A 26,774-nucleotide genomic window follows, 5' to 3' on the forward strand; every position below is an offset into this window, starting at 1 on the left:
ATGAAGGAGCAGCACTCTGAAAGCTAGTGCTTCCCAATAAACCTGTTGGATTATAACCTGGTGTTGTGTGATTTTCAACTTTGTACGCCCCACTCCAATACCAGCTCCTCCACCTCAGGTTTTTAAGTTTATGTTTGTCTATTGCTGGAAGGGCAAAACACGAAAAATGTCTCCACGCGAATGATTTTGCTGAGTCAGAAAAGTTAGTAAATCCCCTTGTTATCTGTTCGTCTTCCAGAAAACTTGGAAGGATAGTAAACTGTGAGGAGGGCAATGTAGAGCTCCAACAGGACATTGACAAGTTGATGAAGTGAGTGGATAGGTAGCAGCTGCACTTCCATATCAAGAAGTGTGAGGTGATTCCTTTTGGTAGATTGAATGTTGAAAGACAATACTGAATAGTGGATACAATTCGTAAGGTAGAGGAGACTTGGTACGTAAGTGGAGAGAGTGGTTAATGAAACATACAGTATCCTTGGCTTTATTAATCTGAGTTTAGAGTACAATAGCAAGGAAGTGATGTTGAATTTGTATAGGACACTTATTTGACTCCAGATGGAATATTGTGTTCAGTTCTGGGCGCCACATTTAGAGGAAGGAAATGATGCACTGAAAAAAGTACAGAATCATTGCAGAGACGAGAAATTCCAGTTTAGAAGATAGATTGAAGATATTGGGAGTGTTCTCCTTGGATAGAAGTAGGCGGAGAGGTTTTTATGAGGGGCTCGATGTAGTGGATGGAGAGAAACTGTTCCCGCTGTGAAAGGATTAAGAGCCAGAGTGCACCGATTAACAGTGATTTGCAAGAGAAGCAAATGCGAGGTGAGGGGAACCTTTCTCACGATGCAAGTTGGCAATGTGTGGAACACATGGCCCCGAAATGTGGCAGAGGCAGGTTCAACTGAGACATTCAAAAGGGTATTGGATGATTACTTTTATAGAAATAAAAGCAGGAGATTGGCCCGGATTCTCATTTGAAGAGCTGACACGAGAATGAGGGCCGAATACCCTCCTCCTGTGCTGTAACAGTTCCATGATTCTGTTTCAGACTTCTCTCTATCTTTGAAGTTTCCCTGGCACTTTACATGCACAACTGAGGACTTTATTAGACAGCAATGAATTTACATCTGCAGCCTGTATTTGGCTGTAGCAGCCCTCTTTCTACGAAAACATTTTGGAATTAAAAGTGAAAAAAGTTTTTGTGGTACTTCGAGGTTCTGATCCTCATCAGGACATGCTCCACTCTCTACTTGGGCTCACCGCCTGCTTGGGTCCTTCTAGGGTAGAAAACAATCCAGGGTCAAAGAGAAAAACCAAGCATATGGAGATCTGGAAAAGGATTGGAGAAAGGAGACAATGAGAGATTATGAGGAACTGCAATGATTTGGGGTGGGATGAGAGCAGGGTGAAATAAATAGGTAGCAATAAGGTGCCAGTCTGGCTCAGTGGGTCACATTCTGATCTCTGAAGCAGAAGGTCATGAGTACAAGTCCTTTGCAGTCACTTCATTGGTTGTAAAATATTTTGAGACATCTTCAGGCCATGAAATGTGCTATATAAATAAAAGTATTGTTTACTATATTTTATTTATCTGAGACATGGATAGAGCAGGGTGAGGAATGGATGTTACAGGTTCCAGGGTATAGATCTTTCGTTAAGAACAGGCAAGACAGTAAAAGATGGGGAGGTATGGCCTTGTTAGTCAAGGATAGTATAACGGTAGCTGAAAGAACCTTTGACAAGGACTTGCCTACTGAGGTAATGTGGGCCGACGTTAGAAACAGGAGAGGAGAGGTCACACTGCTTGGAGTTTTTTATAGGCCTCGGCAGAGTTCCAGGGAGGTGGAAGAGAGGATTAGCAAAATTATTCTGGATAGGAGTGAAAGGAACAGTGTGGTCATTATGGGGGACTTTAACTTCCCCAATATTGACTGGAAATGCTATAACTCTAGTACATCGGATGGATCAGTTTTTGTCCAATGTGTTTAGTTACGAACAGGTGTTGTCAATTCTAGAAGGAGTGAAAGTAGATAAGTCCCGTGGGCTGGATGGGATTTATCCGAGGATTCTCTGGGAAGCTAGGGAGGAGATAGCAGCGCCTTTGGCTTTGATATTTGAGTCATTGTTGTCTACAGGTTTAGTACCAGAGGACTGGAGGATTGCAAATGTGTGCCCTTGTTCAAGAAGGACAGTAGAGATGACCCAGGTACTTATAGACCAGTGAGCCTTACTTCTGTTATAGGAAAGGTTTTGGAAACGATTATAAGAAATGAGATTTATAATCATCAAGCAAGCAACAATTTGATTTCAAATAGTCAACATGGTTTCGTCAAGGGCAGGTTGTGTCTCACAAACCTCATTGAGTTTTTTGAGAAGGTGACCAAGCATGTAGATGAGGGTCGGGCAGTTGACATGGTATATGTGGACTTCAGTAAAGCCTTTGATAAGGTTCCACATGGTAGGCTGTTGGAGAAAATGCAGAGACATGGAATCAGGGTGATTTAGCAGTTTGGATTAGAAACTGGCTTTCTGAAAGAAGGCAGTGAGTGGTGGTTGATGGAAAATATTCAGCCTGGTGTCCGGTTACTAGTGGTGTGCCACAAGGATCTGTTTTGGCATCACTGCTGTTTGTCATTTTTATAAATGACTTAGGCGCAGGCATAGGTGGATGGATTAGTAAATTTGCAGATGACACTAAAGTCAATGGAGTAGTGGACAGTTTGGAAGAATGTTACAGATTGCAGGGGGACTTAGATAAACTGCAAGATTGGGCTGAGAGGTGGCAAATGGAGTTCAGTGCAGCTAAATGTGAGGTGATGCACTTTGGGAAGAATAACAGGAAGGCAGAGCACTGGGTCAATGGAAAGATTCTTGGTAGTGTGGATGTGCAGAGGGATCTTGGAGTCCATGTACACTGTAAGTTGCCACCCAGGTAGATAGTGCTGTTAAGAAGGGATACAGTGTGTTAGGTTTCATTTGTTTGGATTGAGTTCCGGAGCTGCAATATCATGCTGCAACTATACAAAACGCTAGTGCGGCCACACTTGGAATATTATGTACAGTTCGTCGCTATATTTTGGGAAGGATGTGGAAGCATTGGAAAAGGTGCAGAGGAGATTTACCAGGATGTTGCCTGGTCTGGAGGGAAGGTCTTATGAGGAAAGGCTGAGAAACTTGGGTCTGTTCTCATTGGAAAGAAGAAGGCTAAGAGGGGATTTGATAGAGACATACAAGGTGATCAGAGGATTAGATAGGGTAGACAATGAAAGTCTTTTTCCTAGAATGATGACGTCAGCTTGTACAAGAGGGCATCACTACAAATTGAAGGGTGATAGATTTAAGACAGATGTCAGAGGCAGGTTCTTTACTCAGAGAGTGGGAAGGGCGTGCAATGTCCTACCAGCCAATGTAGTTAACTCAGTCACATTAGGGAGATTTAAACAATCCTTGGATAAGTACATGGATGATGATGGGATAGTGTAGGGGGACGAGCTGAGAATAGTTCACAGGTCGGCGCAACATCGAGGGCCAAAGGGCCTGTTCTGCGCTGTATTGTTCTATGTTGTATGTTCTACTTCCCTTCTGATTTCAATCTAATATTTCTTCGCCTAGGTTAATTGTTGTTCAAAAGTGAAGAGTCCATGCTTCAATCCATGCTAATGTAATATTTTATTTTGCAGGTCTTATACAAATCGAGTCTTTGAGCAAACATGGACATCTATGACCCACAAACCTTGGGCTTCATGGTGTTTGGTGGCTTCATGGTCATCTCTGCCATTGGAATTTTCTTGGTCTCCACCTTCTCCATGAAGGAAACGTCCTATGAAGAAGCCTTGGCGAAACAGAAGAAAGAGCAGGAAAAGGCTCAACAGGCTAAATCGGAAAAGAAGAAGAAAGAAAAATCTGTGGAGAAGAAAGGAAAACCAAAGAAAAAAGATGAAAAACCCAATGGGAGAATCCCAGAAGCTGAGCCTGTGCAGGATGTCTCCGAGACAGAGGTTGAAGTTGAGCCTGTTATTGTGCCAACTATTGAGACTCCCATTATGGCCGTTTCGTCTCCTCTTCCTCCTGAGTCTTCTCCCCCGGCCTCCAAAGAAAAGAGGAAGAAGGAAAAAAAGGTTGCCAAAGTCGAGCCTGCCCCGAATCCTGTGTCAGCCCATGCTCCTGTTGGCAGCTCCTCTAAACAAGCACCTGCACCTGTGGTGGAGATGGTTACTAGGGAAGTGCCAGTGATGGCAGTCCCTCCCGTAGGTGCCCAGCAGGGTGTACCCATTGCTGCTACTCCTTCCACTGTAAGTGTCAAAAAGATTGAAGCAACTACCAACCAAGATGAAGCAAAGCAAGATGCCCCAGCTAAGAAGAGGATTGCATCTAAGAAAAAGTCTGAGCCCAGTGAGTACTTGAGCTTTCTTGTTTCTGGGGTCTAATCTTAAACTGTCAAAATGGATGACATCATCTCTCACACATCTGTCTCTTTCATCTTTGGGCAATGTGTTTGGAAATGTCTTGAACTTTTTACCCACTCTCTGATAAAGAAAATAACTTTCATTTATATGATACCTTTCACAACATCAAAATATTCCAAAGCACATTACAGCCACTGAAGAACTTTGGAAGTATAGTGATTATTGTAATGTCGAACACATGGCACCCAAGCAATGTCCAAATCAGTAATGTGACAATGGCCAGGTAATCTATTTTTTTCAACCTTGATATCTAAATAATCCTCAGGACACTGTGTAAATTCCCCTTCTCTTCAGATTGGCAATTTGGAATCATTATCATCTACCTGAGAAGACAGGGCCCAAGTTTACTGTCTGATTGGAAAGACATACTAAGTATGCAGCACTCCCTCAGTGTTGCATTGTCAGCTTGCATTTTGTGTTCGCCTCTGGACTTAGCCCCTTGACTTTCTAATTGTTACTCACTGTACCAAAGCTGACCTGCATATTAATCTTTTACTGTAGAATGTTAAATTTCTGGCAGACTCAATATAATTGCTGCACCTATCATAAGCTGTTTTCCTCCAGTTTTTTAAAGATATTTAATATACTGGGAATTTGGTATACTGTACAGTGCAATACTTTGTTGCGCTGGTTGAACTTTTTTCCAATGACCCTGAGCATTTTTACAAATAGCTGGCTTTATTTTGAAAGTTTATGTCTAACATCATCCAACTGGAAGCAATATCCAAAGCCCAAAGTATTGAGGAAAGTTGGTGCTCGTAGCTTTAAGTTTTGAATGTCTTAAGATCCATTGTGAGCATCTGCCACAATCTGTTTATCTTGATCTTTTAAACTGAGAAAAAACAGTGAAGCATGACATTGGCTATCATGCTAGCTTTTACCAAAGTGGCTTTCAAAATTAAAATTTAAAATTTCTGTAAATATAACAACTGAGGAAAGCATTGAAAAAAAATGTCAACTCTATGGACAACCCAGTAAACATTCCAAGCAGTAGGCCAGCTAGCAATTTCCAGCATGTTAGGCATCAATATCAATATTCGTGAACCGTGGATAACAGGAGAAATTGTATGACTAGCCGAGAGGAAAAGGGAAGCGTACATAAGGTCTAGACAGCTAATAACAGAACGGGCCCTGGAGGAATATCGGAAGAGTAGGACTAGTCTTAAGTGAGGAATCAAGCTGGTTAAAAGGGGTCATGAAATAGCGTTAGCGAGCAGAATTAAGGAGAATCCCAAAGCATTTTATTCTTATATAAGAAGCAAGCGGGTAACTAGAGAAAGGATTGGTCCACTAAAGGATAATGAAGGAAGGCTGTGTGTCGGACTTGAGAGAATGGGTGAGATTCTGAATGATTACTTTGCATCAGTGTTCACTGAGGAGAGGAACTGATGAATCTTGAGATTAGAGATAGAAGTTTGATTAGTCTGGATCACATTGGCATAAGTAGGGAAGATGTGTTGGGTATGCTAGAGGTTATTAAGGTGGACAAATCTCCAGGATGGGATGGGATCTATCCCAGGTTGCTGAGGGAGGTGAGAGGAAATAGCTGGGGCCCTGACAGATATCTTTGTGGCATCCTTAAATACAGGTGAGATGCAGGAGGACTGGAGGGTAGCTCATATTGTCCTCCTGTACAAGAAGGGTAGTAGGGATATTCCAGGTAACTACAGACCAGTGAGCCTGATGTCAGTGGTGGGGAAGTTGCTGGTGAGGGTACTGAGAGTTAGGATCTATTTATATTTAGAAGAGAATGGACTTATCAGTGATAGGCAACATGGTTTTGTGCAGGGTAGATCGTGCCTTACCAACTTAGTAGGGTTCTCCGAGGAAGTGACCAAGTTGAAAGATGAAGGAAGGGCTGTTGATGTACATGGACTTTAGTAAGGCATTGGATAAAGTTCCCCATGGTAGACTAACGGAGAAAGTGAAGTCACATGGTGTGCAGGGTGTTCTAGCGAGGTGGATAAAGAACTGGTTGAGCAACAGGAAACAGAGTAGTAGTTGAAGGGAGTTTCTCAAAATGGAGAAAGGCGACCAGTGGTGTTCCATAGGGGTCAGTGTTGGGGCCAATGTTGTTTGTAATATATGTACATGATCTAGAAGACGGCACTGTTGGTATGACCAGCAAGATTGGTGGAGTAGCAGAAAGCATAAGGGACTGTCAGAGAATACAGGAGGATATAGATATTCTGGAGAGTTGGGCAGAAAAGTGGCAGATGGCTTTCAATCCAGACAAATGTGAGGTGATGCATTTAGGCAAGTCTAATTCTAGAGCGAATTATACAATGAACGGAAGAGCCTTGGAAAAAGTTGATGGGCAGAGAGATCTGGGAGTGCAGGTCATTTGTACCCTGAAGGTTGCTGCACACGTGGATAGAGTGGTCAAGAAGGCATATAGTACGCTTGTCTTCATTGGACGGGGTATTGAGTATAAGAACTGGCAAGTCATGTTACAATTGTACAAGACATTGGTTCGGCCACATTTAGAATACTGTGTATAGTTCGGGTCGCCACATTACCAAAAGGATGTGGACGCTTTGGAGAGGGTGCAGAGAAGATTAACGAGGATGTTGCCTGGTATGGAAGGTGCTAGCTACGAAGAGAGGTTGAATAGGTTAGGTTTATTATCATTAGAAAAAAGGAGATTGAGGGGGGACCTGATTGAGATTTACAAAATCATGAAGGGTATAGATAGGGTGGATAGAGACAAGCTTTTTCCCAGGGTGAAGGATTCAATAATGAGAGGTCACGCTCTCAAGGTGAGAGGTGGAAAGTTTAAGGGGGATACACGCGGCAAGTACTTCACACAGAGGGTGGTGGGCGTTTGGAACCTGTAGCCAGCAGAGGTGCTAGAGGCAGGCATGATAGATTCATTTAAGATGCGTCTGGACAGATGTATGAGTAGGTGGGGAGCAGAGGGATACAAATGCTTAGGAGTTGACCGACAGGTTTAGACAGTACATTTGGATCGGCTGAGGCTTGGAGGGCCAAAGGGCCTGTTCCTGGGCTGTAAATTTTCTTTGTTCTTCTTTGTTCTTTACTCTATCAAGGCAAATTATGTCTGTCTGGGATGAATAGAGTGCCGGGGGATTTGTTAGAGATGCTCAGGAGGCTTTAAACTATTGCCTTTGGGGAGGGAATAGATGGTGGTGTGTGGGATCCAGAGAAATAGTGAGGAAAGAGAGCAGCCTGAGACTGATACAACTGGGAAAAGGAGTAAGTCGCACAGTCGGGGAAGGCAGGAACAACACAGAGAACAAGGTAGGACTGATAAATTAAATTGCATTTATTTTATTTCAAGAGGCCTAACAGATAAGCAGATGAGGCAGCATCCGAGGAATTTAGGCAGAGGCGGAGGAATTGGGAATATGGGATGGCATTTTTGCAAGAGGTAGGGTGGGAAGAGGTGTAATCCTCTCTGACATCTCCCTCCCCTTCCTGGACCTCTCCATCTCCATTAATGACGACCGACTTGACACCGACATTTCTTACAAACCCACTGACTCCCACAGCTACCTGAATTACACCGCTTCCCACCCTACCTCTTGCAAAAATGCCATCCCGTATTCCCAATTCCTCCGCCATATCTGCTCCCAGGAGGACCAGTTCCACCACAGAACACACCAAATGGCCTCTTCTTTAGAGATCGCAATTTCCCTTTCCACGTGGTTAAAGATGCCCTCCAACGCATCTCGTCCACATCCCGCACCTCCGCCCTCAGACCCCACCCCTCCAACCATAACAAGGACAGAACGCCCCTGGTGCTCACCTTCCACGCTACCAACCTTCGCATAAACCAAATCATCCGCCGACATTTCCGCCACCTCCAAACGGACCCCACCACAAGGGATATATTTCCCAGCCCACCCCTTTCCGCCTTCCGCAAAGACTGTTCCCTCCGTGACTATCTGGTCAGGTCCACGCCCCCCAACAACCCACCCTTCCATCCTAGCACCTTCCCCTGCCACCGCAGGAATTGCAAAACCTGCGCCCACACCTCCTCGCTCACCTCCATTCAAGGCCTAAAGGAGCCTTCCACATCCATCAAAGTTTTACCTGCACATCCACCAATATCAATTATTGTATCCGTTGCTCCCGATGCGGTCTCCTCTACATTGGGGAGACTGGACGCCTCCTAGCAGAGCGCTTTAGGGAACATCTCCGGGACACCCGCATCAATCAACCACACCGCCCTGTGGCCCAACATTTCAACTCCCCCTCCCACTCATCCGAGGATATGGAGGTTCTGGGCCTCCTTCACCGCCGCTCCCTCACCACCAGACGCCTGGAGGAAGAACGCCTCGTCTTCCGCCTCAGAATACTTCAACCCCAGGGCATCAATGTGGACTTCAACAGTTTCCTCATTTCCCCTTCCCCCACCTCACCCCAGTTGCAAACTTCTAGCTCAGCACTGTCCCCATGTCCTGTCCTACCTGCCTATCTTCCTTTCCACCTATCCACTCCACCCTCTCCCCCCCCCTCCACCGACCTATCAGCTTCATCCCCACCCCCACCCTCCTCTCACTTATCTCTCCACCCTTCAGGCTCTCTGCCTGTATTCCTGATGAAGGGCTTTTGCCCGAAACGTCAATTTTACTGCTCCTCGGATGCTGCCTGAACTGTGTTCTTCCAGCACCATTAATCCAGAGTCTGGTTTCCAGCATCTGCAGTCATTGTTTTTACCTAGATAAGCAGATGAACTCAGGGATTGGGAGTGATACCATAGCAATTACAGAGCCATGGCTCAGGGATGCACAGGCAAGGTATAGATTCTATAGGAAGGATAGAAAGGGGGACAAAAGAGGAGGAGAGTGGCATTTTTTGATGAGGGATAAAATTACAGCTGTATTTATGGAGGATATTCCTGGTAATACATCCATGGATGATATTTGGGTGGAACTGAGAAATAAGGAATGGATGATCACCTTATTGGGATGTACTATTCCCCCTCCAGTAGTCAGCAGGAAATTGAGAAACACATTTGTAAGGAGATCTCCGTTATCTACAGGAATAATAGGGTGGCTATGGTAGGGTATTTTAACTTTCCAAACATAGACTGGGACTGCCAATCTTGGATAGAGAGGAATTTATTAAGTGTGTTTGAGGAAATCTTCTGTATGGGGATGTACCTACTAGAGAAGGTGCAAAACTTGACTACTCTTGGGAAATAAGGCAGGGCAAGTGACTGAGGTGTCAGTGGGAGAGCACTTTGGGGCCAGCGGCCATAATTCTGTTAGTTTTAAGTTAGTGATAGAAAAGGATAGACCGGATCTAATAGTTAAAGTTATAAATTGGAGGAAGGCAGATTTTAACAATGTTAGGCAAGAACATTCAAACGTTGATTGGGGAGTGAATGTTCACCCCCAAAAATGGAAAGCCTTAAAAAATGAGGTAACAAGAGTCTAGAGACAGTATGTTCTAGTTAGGGTGAAGGGCAAGGCTGGTAGGTGTAGGGAATGTTGGAATACTAGATAAATTTGGGTTTTGGTCAAGAAAAAAAAAGGAAGCCTATGTCAGGTATAGACAGCACAGATCGAGTGAATCCTTAGAAGAGTAGAAAGGCAGAGGGAGTATATTTAAGCGGGAAACCAGGAGAGCAAAAAGGGGAAATGACATAGCTTTGGCAAATGGGGTTAAGGAGAATCCAAAGGGATTCTACCAATGCATTAAAGACAAAAGGATAACTAGGAGAGAATAGGGCCCCTTGAAGATCAGAAAGGCTGCCAACACATGGAATCGCAGGAGATGGAAGAGATACTAATTGAGTATTTTGCATCAGTGGTTAATATGGAGAAGGATTTGGAAGATAGAGAACAAGGGGAAATTAATACCGACTTCTTGAAAAAAGTCCATAATACGAGGAGGGGGTGTTGGGCATTTTAAAACACAAAGGTTGGATAAATCCCCGAGACCTGATTAAAAGTACCCTAGAACTCTGTGGGAAGCTAGGGAAGTGATTGCTGGGCCCCTTACTGAGATATTTGTATCCTTGATAGCTATAGGTGAGGTGCCAGAAGACTGGAGGTTGGCTCATGTTGTGCCATTATTTTAAGGAAGGTGGTAAGAAAAAACAAGGGAACTGTAGACCGGTGAGCCTGACGTGGGTTGTGGGCAAGTTGTTGGAGGGAATCCTGAGGGATAGGATTTGAATGTATTTGGAAAGGCAAGGACTGATTAGGGACAGTCAACATGGCTTTGTTCGTGGGAAATTGTGATTTAATGAAATAACAAAGATGATTGATGAGGGAAGAGCAGTAAACGTGATCTATATGGACTTCAGTAAGGCATTCAACAAGGTTCCTCATGGTAGACTAGTTACCAAGGTTAGATCACAGGGAATAGAGGAAGAACTAACTATTTGGATACAGAACTGGCTCGAAGGCCGAAGACAGAGGGTGGTGGAGGGTTGCCTTTTAGACTGGAGGCCTGTGACCAGTGGTGTGCCACAAGGATCAGTGCTGGGTCCATTGCTTTTAGCCATTTATATAAATAATTTGGATGTGAACATAGGAGGTATGGTTAGTAAGTTTGCAGATTGGAGGTGTACTGCACAGCAAAAAAGGTTATCTCCAAGTACAACGAGATCTTGATCAGATGAGCCAATGGGCTGAGGAGCAGCAGATGGAGTTTAATTTCGATAAATGTGAGGTGCTGCATTTTTGGAAAAGCAAATCAGGACAGGATTTATTTACTTAACGGTAAAGTTCTGAGGAGTGTTGCTGAACAAAGAGACCTTGAAGTGCAGGTTCTTAGTTCCTTGGAAGTGGAGTCGCAGGTAGACAGGATAGTGAGGAGTACATTTGGTATGGTTTCTTTCTTGGTCAGTGCACTGAGCATAGGAGTTGGGAGGTCATGTTGCGGCTGCACAGGACATTGGTTAGGCCACTTTTGGAATATTGCGTGCAATTCTGGTCTGCCTTCGATAGCAAGGATGTGAAACTTGAAAGGGTTCAGAAAAGACCTACAAGGATGTTGCCAGGGTTGGAGGGCTTGAGCTACAGGGAGAGGCTGAATAGGCTGGAACCGTTTTCTCTGGAGCATCAGAGGCTGAGGGGTGATGTTATAGAGGCTTATAAAATCATGAGGGGCATGGATAGGTAAATAGACAAGGTCTTTTCCCTGGGGTGGGCCAGTCCAGAACCAGAGGGCATAGGTTTAGGGTGAGGGGGGAAAAATATAAAGGGACTAATGGGATCAACCATTTCATGCAGAGGGTGGTACATGTATAGAGTGAGCTGCCAGAGGAAATGGTGGAGGCTGGCACAATTACACCATTTAAAATGCATCCAGAAGGGCTTATGAATAAGAAGGGTTTAGTGGGATATAGGCCAAATGCTGGCAAATGGGACTAGATTTATATCAGATATCTGATTGGCATGGATACGTTGGACTGAAGGGTCTGTTCTGTGCTGTACATCTGAGTGTATGTTGGAATTATTTCCTCACGTTTATAGTGAATCTACTGCAAATATCAAAGAGCAAAGCTCAGTGTACTGCCCATGTTCAGTGCGGTTGTACCCACAATTTCACATTTCAACCTCATCACCACAGAGGCATCAAGTGGTTCCTGGATATGGGGTTGTTAGCCATGGCTCAATGGGTAACATTTTCTTTCTGAGTCAGAAGATTGTGGATTCAAGTCTCTCTCTAGAGTAGTTCAATTCACATTATCCTAGAGACTCCTTACTGGTCCAGATAGAAATGGTTGATTCTTGTAGGGCTGAAGGGGCTGGTGTGTGGAATGCAATAATTCTCCAAATCCCCTTTAGTGAAACCAAATTGTGTGGATATACTATTTATCCTATCATTCTGAAAAATCATTTAGAAGTTCTACCTTTGTTAATTCAGTGGAAGTAATCAAGCTGTGCTAAATTGTACGCAATGTTAAAACAATGTATTTTTAACAACAGATTGCAATTATATAGCACTTTTAAAATATAAAAAAAGACCTAAAAAGCTTCACTGCAGTATGATAAAACTTAATCTCAAATCAAGCTGCATGGAGCAAAATTAGGATGACTGATTAAACTTTTGGTGAAAAAATCATAGAATTAAGGAGCATCTTGAGAAGGGAGGGGCAGAGAGTGAGTTTCAGAGTTTAGGGCTCAGGCAGCTAAGCCTAAAGCTGTCACTGGTGTGGAGAAGGGAATCAGGATCAGCACGGTGTCAGAATTGAGATGCCTGGTAATATTGATCATGTTAAAGGACTGGAGTAGGTCAGAGATAGGAGAAGCAAGACCATTGAAGACATGAATTAGAGTTAAAAATTGAAGCACTGGTCAGTGTTGATTAATAAGCAGAAGGTCCTGGCTTCTAATTCTTCCTGAACAGGTGGGAATGAGAGGGTACAGAGACTGCTGTTGACATTAAGGCCATATTTGACCAAGTGTTGCACCAGGGAGACCTTAGAATGGGGGAAAACTGTTGACTGTAGGATCATGCTTGGCGCAAAGGAAGATGGTTGTAGTCATTGAAGGCCAGTGATCTCAACACTGGGACATCTCTGCAGGAGTTTCGCAGTGTAGTGTCCTAGACTCAACCATGTTCAGTTGTTTCATCATTGACCTTCCCTGCATCATAAGGTGAGAAGTGGGGATGGTTGCCAATGATTGCACACTGTTCAGGATTATTTCCGACTCCTCAGATACTGAAAGATGCCATGTTTGATGCAGTATTCTGGTCTGAAAGATGCCATGTTTGATGCAGTATTCTGGTCTGAAAGATGCCATGTTTGATGCAGTATTCTGGTTTGGGCTGACAAGTGGCAGGTCACAGTAGTACCACAGAAGTAATGGCAAAGACCATTTCCAATAAAAGATAATCTAACCACTGCCCCTTGACATTCAATTGTGTTACCAAAACTGAATACACCGCTATCGTCTTCCTGGTTTTATATTGACCAGAAAATGAACTAGACCAGCAATATAAATACTGGAGCTACAACAGCAGGTCAGAGGCTAAGGACATCTCCTGACGCTCCTGATCCACCATCTACAGGGCACAAGTCAGGAGAGTGATTCGATACTCCCCACTTGCTTTGATGAGTGCAGCTTCAACAACACTCAAGCTTGACACCATCCAGGACAAAGCAGCCTGTTTGATCGATACCACATCCACATCCATTCATTCCTTCCATTTACTCCTTCCATCACCGATGCACAGTAGCAACAATGTGTAGCATCTACAAGGTGCACTGCAGAAATTCACCAAAGCTCTTCGAATACACCTTCCAAGTCCATTATTACTACCAGCCAGAAGGATAAGGACATTCAAATACATGGGAACATTGCAAGTTCCCCTCACCAAGCCTCTCCACCCTGACTTGGAAACATACCAAGTCACTGGGTCAAAATTCTGAAACTCCCTCTCTCATGGAGTTTTGGATTTACCTACGCCAAATGGACTGCAGCAGTTCAAGAAGGCAGCTCACCACCACCTGATTAGGGATGTCCAACCAGTGGTGCCCAGTCCCATAAGAGAATAAAAAAACACAATCAAATGGAATGAAAACAAATGATTATTCTAACCTTGCTGTTTGCAAACATAATTATCATATTTTTTCATTGTATAGCACTAGTTCAAACTACTTAATTGGCTGTAACTCACTTAAGGGCATCACGAGGTCACGGAAGATGCTATGTTTGGCAAGTTCTTTCCATTCTCTATATTTCTGTATCAATAAAGCATATGACCTTATGAATGTGTCATCCTTGAACCACCACTTCCTCACTTGGGTTCAATACCACAGGACACGCCATTGGCATGTGCCCTGCACCTGGGTTTTTTGGGTTATCCACTTTTGATAAAAGGGACTTTTCTGCACATACATGTTAATCTTTAATGGGGTTAAAAATGCAGATGTTTTATTTCATTTGAACTTCAATACAGTTTGACTGGAATCAAAAACTTATAGTAGAGATGTAAGGGGTCTTGTGACACATTTGTAGTGCCCCTATCTCAGGGCCAGGAGGCCTGGGTTCAAGTCTCCTCTGTCCCAAACATGTGTCATAATGTATCAGAACAGGTTGATTAACAAAATCTACACTGGGGATGTGAGGAATCTTCTTCCTCCAAACAGAAGAACAGTTCATGCTAATGCTATTACTGCCCAATGTATATTCAATTACGTGGTTAAAAACAAGTGGGAATTGAGCGTCCACTCCTCTGGCACCTGTTGTGTAGAATGACATTCAGCTGAGGACTTTGCCTTTTATAGATTAAAATGTGGCCCTGCGGTCAAACTAACCGGGTATTCTGCAGTTAAGTATATGGCAACCCTGGGGCTGGGACACAGAGTAAACTTTACGCTGGGGTGGGTGGATGGCATGGAGCGAGAAACATAACATTTTGAAGTTAATGATTTATATTTCATGTCAGTCTGTGTGTCCCGTGTTATTATCGTCAGATGAATAAAATTGTGCGGACGCTATTTTCCAGCAAAAAGTTAAGCAGAAGTTGCACAAATGACAGTCGAAGCAGAAAGGTAAAGGAGGCATCTGACAAAACGAAGATGTTTCCTTTCCTAATATTGAAATTTTCTGTTGTATTTTCCTGCCTTTCCCTTGCATCTCTCACCCTGCGTGCATGCATGTAACTGGCCTATAGATTCAGGTTACAAATAAAGGGAAACAGCCAGACGAAGGTGATATATGCTAGCTGGAGGGCAAGGCTGATATAGATTGGATGGACTGAATGTCCTGCTGCTTTTTCCCAATTCCTGTGGCTCTGCATGTGGTGTCATGCTTCATTTAAACCAGAGTTTCTCTCTGGTGTCTTGGCCAACTTTTAATTCTCAATCAGCATCACCGACTAATGATCATTTGTGAGACCTTGCCTTGTGCAAATAGGTTATTTAAATTGAAACAGTACCTACACTTCAAGAAGTATTTCATTGGCTGCCAAAAGTCTAGGGACATTCTGAAATCATATAAGTTGCGATATAAATATAAATGATGCTCTTCCACAGTTGATCTTAAGACTGATTGCAGGAGTGTCATGCCCAGTGAGTTGTGTTTTGCTGTTCTTGTCTGAGAATGTAAGGTTCCATTGCATAGGTTGTAAACTTAGTGCTGTTTCCTACATTGATACAGTGCCAGTTATATCTACAGTGAGCACCTTGCACGGAGTCAAACCTGTTCACCTATGAGAAATCACTTGGACAGGCTCTCTATAAGTCGGCATGGAGGAAATCAGAGACTGTTGCTTGATATTTTTCTTCTGTCAATAAAGTTTGTAGGAAGATGAAAGGTCACAGATGAACTCCCAGTTGCCTGCTTGGGAACTGATAATCCTTTCGAGACTACTTGAAACATTTTAACCAAATGTGATTGCACTTGTGTCATTCAAAGAAGATTCCTCTCAGTGTTGTTGGGGAGGTGGGAAGCTTGGGTCATGCAGGGCTATTGGTCTGCTGTGCACATATTTGGGTTTACGCAACACAATCTCAAGAGGCTTTCCCGGTTTTGTTTGCTGGTTTGACATGATGCCTAGCACAAACCTTCTCTCTCTCTCGTATATCTTGTTGTAGATGGAGGTGTAGGTCTGGTGGGTTGATGTCATCTCTCTTGGCTGCCCTTTGTGTTTGTTCGTGATTGTGTGAGCTGCCCCATCACTTGTGAGGAAAGCTGTGAGTTTGTTTGTCTTTGGCAACATCTGGTCAGCAGATGAACGGTGATGAAAGTTCATTAACCCTACAACTGCCAGTTGTTTCTATAACTAGAGGACCTGTGAAAGCACTCAGATTTCTTTTAAAAGAAACCAGAGAAAAAAAGATATTTACTCTGCTCCTTTTGTAAACTCAGCATGTACATATATAGTCAATAAAGTACATTGTAATAGTGAATGCATTCCAAAAAAAAATGCAGAAAGTTTGACAGTTGATGTTTCACATCAAGGTTCTGTGTACGGTAATGAGGTGACTAATTGGATTTTCTGTATTTTTGAGTGGTCCTTTTGAGATTTACTCGGGTGTTACCTGGTATGGAAGGGAGGTCTTATGAGGATGAATGGGCTCTCCTTTGAAAGCTCAGTTGGTAGAGCGGAGGACTGTATTGTTTCAAATCCATCATCATGAGCTCGCTGGTTCAGTTCCAGCTGGAAGGAGTCTACGCTTCTGATTTTGATGTGGAGGTGTCGGTGTTGGACTGGGGTGTATACAAAGTTAAAAACCACACAACACCAGGTGATAGTCCAATAGTTTTATTTGGAAGCGCTAGCTTTCGAAGTGCTGGCTCCTTCATCAGGTGGTTGTGGGACAACCTTTATAAAGTCTGTGTCTTATAATACTGCTCCATGACCAGTTGATGGAGAGGCAACATTTTGAAAGCTAGTGCTTCCAAATAAACTTGTTGGACTATAACCTGGTGCTGTGTGATTTTTAACTTTCTTTGAGCAGCATGGTGGCTCAGTGGTTGGCACTGCGACCTTACAGCACCAGGGACCAGGTTCAATTCTGCGCTCAGGCAACGGTGTGGAGCTTGCACATTATCCCTGGGTCTGCATGGGTTTCCTTTGGGTGTTACGGTTTCCTCCCATAGCCCAAAGATATGCAGATTAGGTGGATTGTCCATGCTAAATTACTCATGATGTGCAGGCTAGTTGGATTAACCATTGGAAATGCAGGGTTACAGGGATAGGGTAAGATGGTGGGTCTGGATGGGATGCTCTTCGGAGGATCAGGCCTGCTTCCACACTGTAGGGATTCTATGATTCTAATTACTGGTTTGGACACCAAAGGGAACTTGTCTCCTGCTCTTTGAAATTGTACTTTGGAATCTTTAATACTTGTGAGCAGACATCTCTTCTGAATGATGGCACCTCAGACTGTGCAGCAGTCCAATAGGACTACACTGAAATATAATTCTAGATTTTGTGTTCAGGTCTCTGTAATGGAATTTGAACTTGGTACCTTGAGGTTCTGAAAGCATGGTACAGCCAACTGAGTCAAGGCAGTCACCTTGTGGTGAACTACTAGACTAATGGAATGGGGAAATGGGAAGAAATAGACGTTAACACCTCAATAGTGAAGGTTACCCATCTGAAATGAGGAATAAAGAGGGCTAAAAGGGATCATGAAATATCTTTAACAAACAGGGATAAGGAAAATCACAAATTCTTTTATGTGTATATAAAAAGCAAGAGGGGAACTAAAAAAAGGGTTGTCCCACTGAAGGACAAAGGAGGGAAGTTATACGTGAAGTCGGAGATAATAGGTGAAATTCTTAATGAACTTTGCATCGGTGTTCACCGAGGAGAGGGACACATAACATAGAACGTTACAGCGCAGTACAGGCCCTTCGGCCCTCGATGTTGCGCCAACCTCATGAAACCAATCTGATGCCCATCTAACCTACAGCATTCCATTATTATCCATATAGATGTCCAATGTCCATTGAAATGCCCTTAATGTCAGCGAGTCTACTACTGTTGCAGGCAGGCTGTTCCACACCCCCAATTACTCTCTGATTGAAGAAACTACCCCTAATATATGTCCTAAATCTTTCACCCCTCAATTTAAAGCTATGTCTCTTTGTGTTAGCCTTCACCATCTGAGGAAAAAGGCTCTTACTGTCCACCCTATCTAACCCTCTGATTATCTTATATGTCTCCATTAAGTCACCTCTCAACCATCTTCTCTCCAACGAAAACAGCCTCAGTTCCCTCAGCCCTTTCTCATTAGACCTCCCTTCCATCCTAGTAAATCTCCTCTGAACCTTTTCCAAAGCTTCCACATCCTTCCTGTAATGCAGTGACCGGAACTGCACACCATACTCCAGGTGCGGCGTGACCAGTGTCTTGTACAGCTGAAGTATGTCGAGATTAGGGGTAGGTGTTTGATTACTCTCAGTCAAGTTGGCATAAGGGGGAGGAAGTTTTGGATATTCTAAAAGGCATTTCGGTGGACAAGTCATAGAGTCATAGATGTACAGCATTGAAACAGACCGTTTGGTCCAACCTGTCCATGCCGACCAGATATCCCAACCCAATCTAGTCCCACCTGCCAGCACCTGGCCCATATCCCTCCAAACCCTTCCTATTCATATACCCATCCAAATGCGTCTTAAATGTTGCAATTATACCAGCCTCCACCACATCCTCTGGCAGCTCATTCCAAACATGTACCACCCTCTGCGTGAAAAAGTTGTCCCTTAGGTCTCTTTAATATCTTTACCCTCTAACCCTAAACCTATGGAGTCCAGAACTAGTCTTTTCCCAGGGAAAAGACTTTGTCTATTTATCCTATCCATGCCCCTCATAATTTTGTAAACCTCTATAAGGTCACCCCTCAGCCTCCAACGCTCCAGAGAAAACAGTCCCTGCCTGTTCAACCTCTCCCTATAGCTCAAATCCTCCAACCCTGGCAACATTCTTGTAAATCTTTTCTGAACCCTTTCAAGTTTCACAACATCCTTCTGATAGGAAGGAGACCAGAATTGCACGCAATATTCCAACAGTGGCCTAACCAATGTCCTGTACAGCCGCAACACGACCTCCCAACACCTGTACTCAATACTCTGACCAGTAAAGGAAAGCATAGCAAACGCCTTCTTCACTATCCTATCTATCTGCAACTCCACTTTCAAGGAGCTATGAACCTGCACTCCAAGGTCTCTTTGTTCAGCAACACTCCCTAGGACCTTACCATTAAGTGTATAAGTCCTGCTAAGATTTACTTTCCCAAAATGCAGCACCTCACATTTATCTGAATTAAACTCCATCTGTCACTTCTCAGCCCATTGGCCCGATCTGGTCCAGATCCTGTTGTAATCTGAGGTAACCCTCTTCGCTGTCCACTACACCTCCAATTTTGGTGTCATCTGCAAACTTACTAACTGTACCTCTTATGCTCGCATCCAAATCATTTATGTAAATGATAAAAAGTAGAAGGCTCAGCACCGATCCTTGTGGCACTCCACTGGTCACAGGCCTCCAGTCTGAAAAACAACCCTCCACCACCACCCTCTGTCTTCTACCTTTGAGCCAGTTCTGTATCCAAATGGCTAGTTCTCCCTGTATTCCATGAGACCTAACCTTGCTAATCAGTTTCCCATGGGGAATCTTGTCGAACGCCTTACTGAAGTCCATATAGATCACATCTACTGCTCTGTCCTCATCAATCTTCTTTGTTACTTCTTCAAAAAACTCAATCAAGTTTGTGAGACATGATTTCCCATGCACAAAGCCATGTTGACTGTCCTGAATCAGTCCTTGCCTTTCAAAATACATGTACATCCTGTCCCTCAGGATTCCCTCCAACAACTTGCCCACCACTGAGGTCAGGCTCACCGGTCTATAGTTCCCTGGCTTGTCTTTATAGCCCTTCTTAAACAGTGGCACCACGTTTGCCAACCTCCAGTCTTCCAGCACCTCACCTGTGACTATCGATGATACAAATATCTCAGCCGTCCCTTTACCTGTGGACATCTGCCTCCAATCAGCTTTCAAAGGTTCTTGCCTCATACCATCAAAATTAGCCTTTCTCCAATTTAGAACTACAACTTTTAGGTCTGGTCTATCCTTTTCCATCACTATTTTAAAACGAATAGAATTATGGTCGCTGGCCCCAAAGTGCTCCCCCACTGACACCTCAGTCACCTGCCCTGCCTTATTCCCCAAGAGTAGGTCAAGTTTTACATCTTCTCTAGTAGGTACATCCACATACTGAGTCAGAAAATTGTCTTTTACGCACTGAAGAAATTCCACTCCAACTAAACCTTTAACACTACGGCTGTCCCAGTCGATGTTTGGAAAGTTAAAATCCCCTCCCATAACTACCCTATTATTCTTACAGATAGCTGAAATCTCCTTACAAGTTTGTTTCTCAATTTTCCTCTGACTATTAGGGGGTCTATAATACAATCCCAATAAGGTGATCATCCCTTTCTTATTTCTCAGTTCCACCCAAATAACTTCCCTGGATGTATTTCCGGGAATGTGCTCCCTCAGCACAGCTGTAATGCTATCCCTTATCAAAAATGCCACTCCCCCTCCTCTCTTGCCTCCCTTTCTATCCTTCCTGTAGCATTTATATCCTGGAACATTAAGCTGCCAGTCCTGCCCATCCCTGAGCCATGCTTCTGTAATTGCTATGATATCCCAGTCCCATGTTCCTAACCATGCCCTGAGATTATCTGCCTTCCCTGTTAGGCCCCTTGCATTGAAATAAATGCAGTTTAATTCATTAGTCCTGCCTGCCCTGACTGTTTGACTCACTTCTGTTCTCAGCTGTACCCATCTCAGATGGATCTCTTTCCTCACTATCTCCCTGGGTCCCACCCCCCCACCTTACTAGTTTAAATCCTCCCGAGCAGCTCTAGCAAGTCTCCCTGCCAGTATATTAGTCCCCTTCCAATTTAGGTGCAATCCGTCCTTCTTGTACAGGTCACTTCTACCGCAAAAGAGATTCCATTGATCCAAAAATGTGAATCCTTCTCCCATACACCAGCTCCTCAGCCATGCATTCATCTGCTCTATCCTCCTATTCCTGCCCTCACTAGCTCGTAGCACTGGGAGTAATCCAGATATTACTACCCTTGAGGACCTCCTTTTTAAATTTCTGCCTGACTCTCTGTAATCTCCCTTCAGAGTCTCAACCTTTTCCCTTCCTATATCGTTGGTTCCAATGTGGTCAATGGCCTCTTGCTGGCCCATCTCCCCCGTGAGAACATTCTGTACCCTCGCTGAGACATCCTTGATCCTGGCACCAGGGAAACAACACACCATTCTGCTTTTTCTCTGCTGGCCACAGAAAACGTCTATCTGTACCTCGGACTACAGAATCCCCTAACCCAATTGATCTCTTGGAAGCCGATGTACCCCTCATTGCATTAGAGCGAGTCTCAATACCAGAAACTTGGCTGTTCGTGCTACGTTCCCCTGAGAATCCATCACCCCCTACATTTTCCAAAACAGCATGCCTGTTTGAAATGGGTATATCCACAAAAGACTCCTGCCCTAGGTGCCTTCCTCTCTTACCCTTCCTGGAGTTAACCCATCTATGTGACTCTATCTGAGACTTTCCCCCTTCCTATAACTGCCATCCATCACATACTGTTGCTGTTGCAAATTCCTCATCGCTTCTATCTGTCTCTCCAACCGATCCACTCGATCTGATAAGATTCGCATCCAACAGCATTTATGGCAGTAACCCTTAAACTCTCTTTAAACTGTCGGAGGCTGAGGGGTGACTTTATAGAGGTTTACAAAATTATGAGGGGCATGGATAGGATAAATAGACAAAGTCTTTTCTCTGGGATCGGGGAGTCCAGAACTGGAGGGCATAGGTTTAGGGTGAGAGGGGAAAGATATAAAAGAGACCTAAGGGGCAATGTTTTCACTTGGGTGGTACGTGTATGAAATGAGGCTGGTACAATTGAAACATTTAAGAGACGTTTGGATGGGTATATGAATAGGAAGGGTTTGGAGGGATATGTATCGGGTGCTGGCAGGTGGGACTAGATTGGGTTGGGATATCTGGTTGGCATGGATGGGTTGGACCAAAGGGTCTGTTTCCATGCTGTGACTGTAAGTACATATCACTGCAAAGGCCATTTTTGCTCCTTCACAATATACAGACCCAGAAAATAACACCGTCTTATTCCTCTACAAAACACTGCACCAGGTTAAATTAATAGCTATGGCTTATATTTTAAGTTTAATCAAGAGACTTATCTCCAATCAAGAAAGAACCCACTATACTCACTAATACAGCCTTTCTCTTGGACAGACTTAAAACAACAATTAACTTATCTAATTCTGTGTTGTGAACTTCGCTCAAACCAGTTTCTCCAAGATTAGTTGTGAAATTCACTGTTTGTTAATTTTCCCAGATGCACTCCGATGTCCAGCGACACACGAATTCAAACAGCAAAGGCAGTAACTTTTTTTTTCTCTCTCTCTCTCCTGCGCTATCCTCACCATGTGCTTCCTTTGTCTGCTCTTTTCCCTTTTAAAACTGCTGTTGTTTTGACTTTTTTTTCCAATGTTCCAAAACAATGCAACAGCATATAAAACAGTAATTGCTGCTCCTGGAATTCGAGGAAATCACCTCCAGCACCTAAAATACCTCAAAAAAACGAGCAGCTCTTACAGCCAGAAATTTCCGTCCTCCATCTTGGATTACCCAGTATCATCCCTAGGTCCGGATGGGATCCACCCCAGGTTACAGAGGGAAACGAGAGAGGAAATAGCTGGGGCCTTAACAGATATCTTTGCAACATCCTTGAACATGGGTAAGAACCCGGAGGGTTGGAGAATTGCTAATGTTGTCCCTGTGTTTAAGAGGGGTAGCAGGGATAATCCAGGTAATTGTAGATTGGAGGGCCTGACATCAGTGGTAGGGAAGCTGCTGGAGAAGATACTGAGGGATAGGGTCTATTTACATTTGGAAGAAAATGGGATTATCAGTGATAGGCAGCATGGTTTTGTGCAGGGAAGGTCATGTCTTACTAACTTAATAGAATTCTTTGAGGAAGTGATAAAGTTGATTGATGAGGGAAGGGCTGTAGATGTCATATACATGGACTTCAATAAGGCGTTTGATAAAGTTTCCCATGGTCGGCTGATGGAGAAAGTGAAGTTGAATGGGGTCCAGGGTATACTAGCTGATGAATAGAGAACTGGCTGGGTAGTATGGGAGAGAGTAGTAGTAGTGGAAGGGAGTTTCTCAAAGTGGAGACCTGTGACCAATGATATTCTGCAGGATCCATGTTGGGACCACTGTTGTTTGTGATATACCTAAATGATCTGGGCGAAGGTATAGGTGGTCTGATTAGCAAGTTTGCAGATGACACTAAGATTGGTGGAGTAGCAGATAGTGAAGGGGACTATCAGAGAATGCAGCAGAATATAGATAGATTGGAGAGTTGGGCAGAGAAATGGCAGATGGAGTTCAATCCGGGCAAATGCGAGGTGATGCATTTTGGAAGATCCAATTCTAGAGCAAACTATATGGTAAATGGAAAATTGATGTACAGAGAGATCTGGGTGTTCAGGTCCATTGTTCCCTGAAGATGGCAATGCAGGTCAATAGAGTGATCAAGAAGGCATACTGCTCGCTTTCCTTCACTGGACTGGTTATTGAGTACAAGAGTTAGCGGATCATGTTATAGTTGTAAAGGACTTTGGTTCGGCCACATTTGGAATACTGCATACAGTTCTGGTCGCCACATTACCAAAAAGGTGTGGATGCTTTGGAGAGGGTGCAGAGGAGGTTCACCAGGATGTTGCCTGGTATGGAGGGCGCTAACTATGAAGAGAGGTTGAATAGATTGACATTATTTTCAATAGAAAGATGGAGGTTGAGGGGGGACATGACTGAGGTCTACAAAACATGAGAGATAAAGACAGGGTGGATAGCAAGAAGCTTTTTCCCAGAGTGGGGGGGGGGGACTCAATTACTAGGGGGTCACAAGTTCAAAGTGAGAATGGAAAAGTTTAAGAGAGATATGCATGGAAAGTTCTTTACACAGAGGGTGGTGGGTCCCTGGGGCACATTGCCAGCGAAGGTGGTAGAGGCGGGCATGATAGCATCATTTAAGATGTATCTATGCAGATACATGAATGGGCAGGGCGCAGAGGGATTCAGATCTTTGGAAAATAGGTGACAGGTTTAGATAGAGGACCTGAATCACCACAGGCCTGGAGGGTCGAAGGGCCTGTTCCTGTGCTGTAATTTCCTTTGTTCTACTTCTTTGTTCTTTTTATGAAGTTTAGACTAGGATGACATGGTCTGTCTATTTCTCATTCTCATACACTTTCATCCTATACCTCTTTTGCTTGTTACCATCATGCACATACTATCAAGTGCATTCTGTCTGTCCTATAAGCATGTGTTTTTCTCTCTCTTGCTTGAATGAATAATAAAACTGGCTCATGCTTTATTCTCTCCTTCCTATGACCCTAGGGATGCAGAAACTAATTTAGCACACCTAAAGATGTCCTTGTTGATATCATCAAACTTGTCAGCAATCATCCATTGAAGCTGCAACCTCCTGAACCTGCCTTTTTCTATTTTAATTGAATTCTGCACTGTTGGCTCTGTAGCCTGTCTGATTGCTGTGCATCCTGATTCACCTTTAAGGAGCAAAGAAAGTATTTAGTGGGTTGTTGTCATAAACGTCAAGAGTGGAGATGTGGGAAAACTATTTCCTCAAACAGGTGAATATAATGTTAAACATAGAGTTAGACAAGATCAGCAAGCACACACAAAGGGTAATGAAAAATCTGGCAAACACTGCCCCCAAAACACTGGAGGCATACTGGAACTTTCAAGAAGGAGTTCCTGATAATGAGTAATATATTAGCATGGATTGAGGAATGATTAGCAAACAGAAGACAGAATTGGGGCTAATGGCTTTTTTCCAGGTTGGAAAGTCGTAATTACTGGAGTACCACGAGGACTAGGCCTAGAGCCTCAATTATATGCTTTCGACTAATGACTTGGAGGAGTAGGTAGAGTGCCATGTTTCCAGATTTGCTGATACAAAAATAAGTGGGACTCGTTTTGTGGCAAGGACATAAGGAATCCACAAGAGGATGTAGGTAGGTTGAATGTGTGGGAAAAAGCTTAGTAGATAGAGTCCCTATAGTGTGGACACAGACCATTTGGCCTGTCAAATCCATTCCAACCCTCCAAAGAGCATTCCATCCAAACCCTGGGACTCTGCATTTTCCACAGCTAATCCATCTCACTTGGGTATTCTTGGACACTGTGAGCAATTTACCAAGACCAGTCCAACTAACCTGCACATCTTTGCATCATGGGAGGAAACCCACACAGACACAGCACAAATGTGCAAACTTCACACAGGCAGTCACCCGAGGTTGGAATCGAACCCGGGTCCCTGGTACTGTGAGGCAGGAGTGCTGACCACCGAGCCACCACACTGCCCGTATGGTGCTTAATGTAGGGAAGTGTGAGGTCGTATACAAGGATCAAAAATCACATTATTATTAAATGGAGACACACTCCAAAATAAGGTGCAGCGTGTCGGGAACTGAGTGTTCCTGTGAATGGATCAAAATGTTAGCATGAAGTTGCAGCAATTAATCAAGAAGAAAAATGAAGTTTTGGCCTTTATTGTTAGAGAGTTGGTGCTTAAAAGTAGGGAAGTCTTGTTACCACTTTATAGGGTGTTGGTGCGGACACACCCTGAGGACTGTGTACAGTTTTGGTTCTCTTATTTAAGAAAGAACATACTGGAGGTTGTTCAAAAGAGATTCAAATGGGCTTTTTTATGATCTGTAAGGTTCAACCAATGGGGGAATGGCTAAACAAGTTAGGCAGTTAACTCATTAGAATTTTGAAGAAGCAGGGAGTTATCTTATTGAAATATACAAAATTCTGAGGGAGCTTGACAGGGTAAATGTTGAGAAAATGTTTCTACCATCTGGGAAATCTTGAAATAGAGGGGATATAGTTCTGCTTTGGGGAGACTCATTTAAAACTGAGATGTGAAGAAATTTATTTTACCAGTGGATAGTCAATGTCTGGAATTATCTACCCCAGAGAGTTGTGCAAGCTAGATTACTGAAAATATTGAAAGGGGGGTAAGATAGATTTTGCATTATTGGGGATGTGGCACAAAGATGTGGTACTTAGCTATTATCTTATTGAATGGGGCGGGGGGGGCAGGCAGGCTTGAGAGTCTGAATTGCCTATTCCTGCTCCTACTTTTTATAGGAGAAAGGACTGCAGATGCTGGAGATCAGAGTTGACAATGGAGTGCTGGAAAAGCACAGCAGGTCAGGCAGCATCCGAGGAGCAGGAGAATCGACGTTTCAGGCATATGGTTTTTTTTTTGTTGGGTAAGATTATGGAGGGATTTAGAGCAACGATGAGTAAATGGAACTGAGCTGTGAATCTTTTCATGAACTAATTAATCTTATAGCTGAATGGCTTCCTCCTGAGAGACGTTCAAACTAGCATCCTGGTATAATTATAGCAACACCAAATTATCCACTGAATGGTAAGATGGACTTGCAGCTTGGTTGTCTTCAATAGCAGTGTTGTTTTTACAGATATTTTAGCGCTGAGATGATTTTTGGACATGACTGACCTTTGACAGCAGCCAAGGTTAAATGGTTAGAACAGTAATGTTCGGCAGCAGTCTAGTGGATTAGTGCATTAGCATCAGTGAGTGTTAAAAGTCTAGAAGTGCTATGGGGGAGTATTTACTAAAAAAAAAAGACATATTTATGTCGGCCTTTTATGATCTCATTAAATTCCAAGTGGTATTTCAGCTGTTCAGTTATGTTCTTACGTTCCTGAAATGGCACCTGTACGCTCAGCCTTCTGATTCAGTGAAA

The 26,774-nt window shown here is 43.6% G+C and overlaps 1 protein-coding gene across 2 annotated transcripts in view; it reads left to right on the forward strand.

The window, feature by feature from the left end:
• The window catches only part of LOC122552990 (ribosome-binding protein 1-like), a 147,517-nt gene that overhangs the window by 20,115 nt on the left and 100,628 nt on the right, over nt 1–26,774 (forward strand). For both annotated transcript variants that reach the window (XM_043696342.2, XM_043696344.2), the window contains exon 2: nt 3,681–4,392. In XM_043696342.2, coding sequence (XP_043552277.2) covers nt 3,711–4,392 — 682 coding nt within the window. In that variant the 5' untranslated portion in view covers nt 3,681–3,710. The remainder of the gene's footprint in view (nt 1–3,680; nt 4,393–26,774) is intronic.

Source organism: Chiloscyllium plagiosum, unplaced genomic scaffold (genome assembly GCF_037043375.1).
Source record: "Chiloscyllium plagiosum isolate Xiang-an unplaced genomic scaffold, Cpla_swu_hap1 HiC_scaffold_10, whole genome shotgun sequence".
In the NCBI taxonomy this organism is placed as follows: domain Eukaryota; kingdom Metazoa; phylum Chordata; class Chondrichthyes; order Orectolobiformes; family Hemiscylliidae; genus Chiloscyllium; species Chiloscyllium plagiosum.